This window comes from Boleophthalmus pectinirostris, unplaced genomic scaffold (genome assembly GCF_026225935.1).
Source record: "Boleophthalmus pectinirostris isolate CB_2022bp ecotype Guang Dong unplaced genomic scaffold, ASM2622593v1 HiC_scaffold_22, whole genome shotgun sequence".
Classification (NCBI taxonomy): Eukaryota; Metazoa; Chordata; class Actinopteri; order Gobiiformes; family Gobiidae; genus Boleophthalmus; species Boleophthalmus pectinirostris.
Window position 1 is genome coordinate 24,969,822 of NW_026571190.1, and position 8,125 is coordinate 24,977,946.

At 35.5% G+C, this 8,125-nt stretch overlaps 2 protein-coding genes across 2 annotated transcripts; one reads left to right on the forward strand and one right to left on the reverse strand.

Moving 5' to 3' along the window:
• The first annotated feature begins 91 nt into the window (after positions 1-91).
• On the forward strand, positions 92-1,458 carry LOC110166274 (lysozyme g-like). The gene is made up of 5 exons (XM_020931505.2): positions 92-245; positions 335-406; positions 478-674; positions 971-1,121; positions 1,192-1,458. The coding sequence occupies exons 1-5, from the start codon at positions 242-244 to the stop codon at positions 1,326-1,328; spliced, it is 561 nt and encodes a 186-aa protein (XP_020787164.1). The 5' UTR covers positions 92-241; the 3' UTR covers positions 1,329-1,458.
• Positions 1,039-7,561, reverse strand: LOC110166273 (zinc finger protein Gfi-1b-like). Its single transcript, XM_020931504.2, has 6 exons — positions 7,315-7,561; positions 5,077-5,306; positions 4,578-4,660; positions 3,402-3,518; positions 3,168-3,333; positions 1,039-1,721 (listed from the first exon to the last, which is right to left on the reverse strand). The coding sequence occupies exons 1-6, from the start codon at positions 7,359-7,361 to the stop codon at positions 1,543-1,545; spliced, it is 822 nt and encodes a 273-aa protein (XP_020787163.2). The 5' UTR covers positions 7,362-7,561; the 3' UTR covers positions 1,039-1,542.
• Positions 7,562-8,125: the final 564 nt, after the last annotated feature.

Sequence of the window (8,125 nt, forward strand, 5' to 3'; positions counted from 1 at the left end):
TGTATGAATTCAAAGTCATACTGAAACCAAAATTAAACAGAAAGTGATAGGCATGGTTTAGACGCATGTACAAAAACAAAAACAACACTTATCTGGGGCTCATGAGTCATAGTCAGCTGACAGGAAACAGACTGAAAGTGAAAGTAAACTGCTGCTACCTTTAGCTGCCTATAAAAGTGGGTCTGTTCTCGGAGCTTTGTGGAGCACACACTGGACTGGGGAGACACGTCAGAACTGAAAGATGGGTGAGACTCATTTTATATACAGAGCTGTACATTGTGAAATCCCCTGTTCTTCGTTTTTTAAACACAGTTAATGTGTCTATTTTACACAGACATCAGTATCATTAGAGATGCTACTGGCGCATCACAACAGACAGCCAACCAAGACAGACTAGGATATGCAGGTATGTTTAACTATATATCATTAAATTCCCTGTGCCTTAAGGAAAGCTACACTGTCTGTTTTATGCTATAGGAGTGCCGGCATCTCAACAAATGGCAAAGACTGACTTGGAAAGAATGAAGAAATACAAGAACATGATTATGACTGTAGGGCGAGACAAGAAGATTGACCCAGCTCTCATCGCAGGGATCATCTCCCGAGAATCACGAGCTGGAAATGTTTTACAAAATGGCTGGGGGGACCATGGTCGTGCCTGGGGGCTGATGCAGGTGAATTAAATATTGTATTTTTTCTTCCCAGAGTTCTGAATCTGAATAGCTTCAATAGTTTTGACAAATTTGATTTGGACTACTAGCCTTAAAACAACTTCTTAGAACCACAAACACACAATTTTACAGTGTATTCATGGGTTTCAGCTTCCTGTTATAGGCAAGATTTTGAGTACTTTTCACCATTAAAAAAACTGGATATGTGTTTTTAAACTGTTAATATTGTCCTAACGTTTCATTATTCTGAAACCCATGGATAAAACCCAAGCTTGTGTGAAATATTCCTGTTTCTTCAGGTTGATGTGACTCCAGATGGAGGAAGACAAGAAGTGAGGGGTGACTGGAACAGTGAGGAGCACCTGCGTCACGGCACAGAGAGACTGCTTTATTTTATTGGTCGGATTCGTAACAAATTTGGAAGCTGGACGGAAGCGCAGCAGCTGAAAGGTATGTTGAAGTCAAAAAGTACAAAACATAAAGATTCCATTACAATTCAATGAAATTCATGTGTGTACAGGAGCAATTGCTGCTTACAACATGGGGGACGGAAATGTCCATAGCTATGAGAGTGTGGACGCAAGAACAACAGGCAAAGACTACTCCAATGATGTTGTGGCCAGGGCTCAGTGGTACAAAGTCAATCTTTTTGGTTAAGTTAATGGTCAATCTGGTTCAACATTATAGCCAAAAGTAAAGCAATATTTAGAATAGTATACATCTGAAGTTATGAATTTGTTTTATACTGTTCATTATATTAAAACATAAAATTAAAGAAATAACAATAGCTGTGTGTGTGTGTGTGTTGTATTGTCTAGTCATGAGGACATTATCGTGGCTGGGTTAGTAGGTGGTTGGGGTGTAGAATCATTCATGTTTGGCTGCAGTAACAGTCCTGGTGGCGCCTCAGGTCCAATTTGCTGGTGAAGCCGTGGAGACAGAGAGGGCAGTGGAAGGTCCGGGCCTCGTTGTGCTTTCGACAGTGGGTGATGAGATTGGAGCTCTGACTGAAGCTCTTCCCACAGATCTGACACATGTGGGGCTTCTCTCCTGCACACAAACAACACAGCAGTACAGTGACAGGGTTTCAAGTACTCTAAATCTGTAAATGAAACCAAAACATGTTACGGCTGCTGCCTTTGCATGAAAACAAGCTTAAGGTTATACTCACAAACCAAAAAACTATTTATGAAGCACATACTACATGGACATTTTCTCTTGTTACTGCAAATATTAACAACTAATGCTTTTACACTGACTTGATTTACTTAAACTACCTTTATTATGTCATCTTTTTCCATCTAATTTTGTTTCTTTTGTTGATCTAAAGCAATTTTTTGTATGTTAGATTTATCCACTTGAAAAGCATACTTTTAAGGTTCTTTATGTAACTTTTTTGCTGTAGAATCCGCCATCTGTTTGTGCATGGTGATGTGAATGATTCACAGTATTACATTAAATTCTTCCGCATGAGACAAGCAGCTGACTGCACCATACCCAGTTACAGGTCAGATTTGTGAAAAACCAGTCCTGCTCACAGTAAGCACATATGCATATTTTTGGGAACTAAAAATACTATTAAAAAAAAAGAAGCAAAATATATTACAGTAATGGTCATACTTTGGAACATTCCAGGGAAAAAGAGCAAAATAGAGAGAAAAAGTCAGACAAAAAAATCAGAATAGTTATATAGTGCACTTGTAATTAACACTGAAAATGTAAAGGTCCTGTATTACACAATATAGATTTTTTTTTGTGAGCTTTAAAACAGATTAAAATATTGTTTCTTCATCACAAACATACCTGAAGATGGGCTTTGTTTCATTTGCACATGTTTGAGTTAAGTTTTATTATTAATCTGTCTTAGTATTAGTATCTTCAAAACTCAAAATGCTTTGTTCCACCTTGTGATGTCATGTAGTGGTATTTCTCAAATTCAACAGCTCCTTTTACCTTTTGTTCAGAACAGCTTGACAATTCAAGCGCTAAAACTATCCAAATGATTCTGATGAAGTTGTGTGGAGTTTAAAAACACAGTGGAGCACTTTCTGTATTACTACATGAACACAGAATTTTCGGTTTGACAGAAGAACCTAAATACACAAAGTTTGTGTGTTAAACATGTGTGAGTGAAACAAAACACAACTCCAGGTGTTTGCGATGCGGAAACAACATTACAGCATAGATCAGAAAATAACATAAAATAGGTGAAAAGATAGTTTTTTTTTAGTCTACAGTATTTTAGTGTGTTGTCCTACAAACACCACTATTGCTTTGCTTTTACTTGAATCATGTAATTTAGAGTTTGCGACACTTCAACTTGAGTACAATGCTATACTGTTCTGTTTTAGACTTAGACAAACTTTATTGATCCACAAGGGAAATAATTTGGACACAGTAACTGACACATCACAATATGTTACAATAGCAAAGAGCTACAGTATTTCTTTTCCTTCTGAATGATAACAATAAATGAAATGACAAAGCGTATCTCACCTGTGTGTATGAAAGTGTGCTTCTTCATGTCGGATTTCTGGTGGAACCTTTTACCACAATACTGACAGGCAAATGGGCGTGTGTCGGAGTGAATGAGCAGGTGGGTGGACAGGGTCGAGGAACGCTTAAAGGACTTCCCACACACACTACAAGGAAATGCACGGTCCTGGAGCAACAACAAAATACAAATACTAGAATGTCCTGTGAATATGAAACTGCATAGGTACTACTGACCTTTTTTCTAGACAGAGATCGCTCACTCTCCGATCGACTGGAGTTAATTTCAGTTAGTGTTCTGTTCTGGTGAGACTTGCACATGTGAACGCTCAAACCGGAGTTACAAGAAAATGCCTGAAAAAAGTAAAAAAATTTAAATCAAGTGCATAAATTAATATGTGGAAATTGTCATATCTCATATCTGCTGTCATATAGGCAGCAGAGAATCTTAAGTATTAATATTATGCACTGTGTTTGTACTTTGAACTTATATTTATGAACTTATAGGTATAACAACAATATTCCTATTTACCTATTACTTGTTATGTTGTTGTCCTAAAAAATTTAATTAGGTATTAATTATAATGTTTAGATGTATTAGGCCATTGTTTCTCAAAGACGAGAGATTTTTTTTGGGTCGCCTTGTCACGATCTGCATGTAGATCTGCAATATACATATACATACATCTCCACGCACCCCTCTCCATTCCTTACTTTTTCGGCAGCCTAACCAATTTTCTGTGGGAAACACTGATTACTGTTTGTCATTGTTTAAAACTTGAGTAAGACTAATTGTTCATAGAGACAAGATTACTCAGTCAGCAATAAAATATCTTCATTAATGTTCAATAATGGTCACAAATTTATTTTGTAATTTACGAAAAATGTGTTTTTACTTGGGTTGCGAAGATTTGTGACTTTTAAAATATGGGTCCCCAGAAAAAAAGTTTGGGAAACACTGTATTATTACATTAGTATATGAATATGTTTACAGTTCAACAGATATACTGTTTAAGGGTCATATATTATGCAAAATTGAATCTTGTGAGCTTTAAACCATGTTATAATGTGAATACTTGGAGTTGTGTTTTGTTTCATTTACATTGCATTACATTTATTATTAGTCTCCACATTTCCAAAGCCCAAAATGCTCTTTACCACCTTGTGATGTCATGTAGCGATAGTTTTCAATCTACAGCTGAAATTATACAACTCATGCTTTTAAAACACAGTGGAGCACTTCCTGTATTATCACATCACAAGGTGGAACAGAGTGTTTTCTGTCTGACAGAAGAACGCAGTCTAAAGACTCAGGGTTTGTGTGTTAAAATGTGTGAATGAAACAAAACACAACACCAATGTACTACATATACTATACTATAACTCTTCTTTATATTCAAGGAAAATACTTACTTTATCACAGATGGGACACTGAAGTCTTGTGTTCTTAAGGTAACTTTGACTCCTCATCTCCTCCAGTCCACCCTGCAGTCTCTCTGTAATAAAAAATCAAGATGAGCTAGTTCACATTGCTTCTTATTTCATTGTAAATCATTAGGGATGGGCAAAAATAAAAAATGATTTAATCGCGATTAATCGCATGAGTTCGAGCGATTAATCGCGATTAATCGCGAACCCGCGGCCGGGCCCGCGGCTCGCGGAGGCTCGGGCACTTTGCATCTCACGTGGTCAGAAAAAAGTGAAAAAAGTGTCAAGAAAAGACGTCAGACTTAAAGAAACGCTAGCGGTGGACTTTTTCAAAATAAAAGCCAGTGAGAAACAGACGTTTACAATAAAATAAATAAATAAATAATAAAAACTACGTTAACAGCGTTAAAATAATTGTCGGCGTAAATGACTTTAACGCAAAGTTAACGCGTTAACGTGCCCGGCCCTATAAATCATATATTACCTTCACATGTGGGCAGAATCACCGGTAACTTCGCAGTTTTGTAAGTTTTGTCAGATGGAATAAAATGCTGTATTGATGTGAGGAGCTTTGTGTTGTTGTCTGCGGTGTCTTTGCTGTCTGTAGGTGGGTCCCAGCCTCCTCTCTGGTTCTTTGGCTTCAGTCCTGCTCTGGCCGTGGGACTGATCGGACGGAGACCTCCTCTCTTCACCAAGAATGAACGTGGCATTGTACTAAACAAGCCACAAACACAGCTGAGGTGAAATATCCAGTATGTTTATAGACCAAAGACCTGTTTCCCATGTGCATTTTAAATACAGCTCTATTATGTGTTCTCCCAACAGAGGGCAATAGTCTCCTGATCAGATCAACTATTCATCCAGGCATTGTATTGTAGTTTTGAATTTCTTTTTGATAGAAATTTGTAAATGCATTTTAAACTGTACTCTTGGATTTCAGCTTCCTGTTATTTACAACATTTTGAGGGTATTTTCCCATTAAAAAGTGTAGTTTTTCAAAATTTTCAAATTAATTTTTAATTATTGTTATAATTTTTTTTATTGTTAATGACTATGGCAACGGTCCTAATTCTTCTTTATTCTAAAACCATGACAATTCATCCATCAAATGTAATATTTAAGTGAATTATAACCTATATTTATACATGTGTCATATGATTTAAATATTTCTCCTTATACTATGAGAATCATTCTTCGTGTAAACTAAACAAAATGTGTTTGTGTGATATTTAAGTAAAGAAAAAATCAATTCTCTCAACATGGGCCAGTTAACAGAACAGACTTTTTTGGAGGGATTACACAGACGTCTGTGATATTGTTGTATGTTACAGGCAAAGTGAGTAATGAGTAATTTTATAGAATGAACAATATAAAGAAGAGAATAATGATTCAATTCCTACTTTGCGTGATTATAGTAGAGAATCTCATGTCATAGAATGCAAATGAGATGCAAATATATATGAACCCAACAAGTTTAATCTAATGCTTTGCCTTATTGTATCTTTTTTTTTTTTTTAAATCATTTTATTTGAGTGTTTTGAATATCGGCTTGCCTTGTTCTCCAGAAATCTCTGTTGTTAGTTTTTCCTATTGTTTAGCTACATTGTACTTTGCCATGAAATATCCAAAATCACAAATGCAGAATTTGATCATCTACATTTTAAATCTTTTTTTTTTTCTAGCCTAATTGTAGTCTTGAGGGTGAATATATACACTAAATACTGTAAATACATTGAAAGTAGCCTGTAGTGGACAATTCAGTTAGAATTCAATTAATTCATCAGATTTACCATATTCTTGCTGCTAGAGATGTAAAGATTAAAAATTAAAGTGAAGAAGATCAAAGTTCAAAATTTTTGTTTTTGTTTTGTTTTTTCAAAATCAAGTAATTTCAATTCAGTCTATCCAAAAAGTACAATTTATGTAAAATAATATTTTTTTAATCTCACTGTTTATGTCACCTCAGATGTGTTTATATCCTTCAGAAAGTTTGATTTCATAAACCAGGGCACATACTTCCTAAGCAAAGTAAAAACAAACAAACAAACAAATATTTTCTACTTTGCCTAAAAACTATCTACTCTATAGAATTATCATCTTTGCCTATAGCATATATACTTTTAAAATTGATGCTGCAGTCTTTTTTCTTTTGTTCTTTTTTTATTTTTTTATTTTTTATCATTGGCCTCATTAGTACTACAGTTTAACACATTTGACTAAGTGTTAGACAAGACATGGTGTTAAAGACAAAGTGAAAGCAGTACATTATGAGTCAATACTCACACATAAAATAAAGTAACAGGTCACACATTTACCTTTACAGATAACAATCCTTAGAGGTCCACTATGTAACTTTTTGTTTGGGGGTGCGTCACCTGCTTGTTTCTATGTATATGTCACTGCTCTGCCTGAAATGTTTCACAGTTCGACATTAAACAGCTCTTCTTTATATTTATTAAATTACAGGTGGTTTTATAACTAAAAAAATACTTAGGGTTTCCTCTCCACAGATCTGATCTGTAACTTGATCATGTTTGGTCTCCATGAAGAAAGAAAGGTTTAATGCCATACTGTGAAACATTTCAAACAAAGCAATAACATCTCCATGGAGAAAAACACCAGAAAAGTTACACAGTGCACCTTTAAATAGCACAGTTTAAATGTGTAATCAAACATAAACATGGATAATGAGCCAGATGTGGTACAGAAATTGCCTTCTCACCTGCAGCGTATTTCCCTCGTGATAAGCGGCGGCTGTGTGTCTCTCATGAGCTGCTCAGACACTGTGCGAAAAGATAAAACGGGGAAGTGTCACAGATCAACAGAGAGACCACGCGGTTTCCTCATTCAAACCCACTGATACTGTGTGTACATAGATCTTTATGAGAAACATCAGATTTAAAGCAGGCGAGACGGGGGAACGGGCTTAAAACAGCTAAAAAATTTTGTGTCGACACCAGTCTTGGCACATTACAGTTACACCGCTAAATGACCAACTTAAAAAGAAGTAAAACTAATGCAACAGTTGATTCTTCTGAAATTACCAAAGCGCTAATAACTGTGAAATGGAAATGACACATGTGTGAACCTGTTAAACTGGCAGCAATAGTGAAGTCTAACCTTTAACATTTTGTGAACTGAAGAAGGCAAAATAAATAAGATATTACCAAACAAATGAATCAATTTGCCTAAAAATGTAATAGAAAATACATTTTATCTTCAGAAAAAAGTCACACTAGGCATTCACAAAACAATATTTCATTATTTTTGACTATTTTAATTTGATAAAGAAATTAAATATTTTATTAAAGGTGCATTGTGCAACTTTTCTGGTGGAGGACCTGACAATTTCTTTTCAAATGGCAAATGTTATTGCCTGGAATGTTTCATAGTATGGCATTAAACCTTTCTATCTTCATGGAGACCAAACCGGACAAAGTTATAGGTCAGATCTGTGGCGAGGCAACCCCACACACTGTCAGAATGCCATTTTTTGTAGGTATTTTTGAGCTATAAAACCACCTGTAATTGAA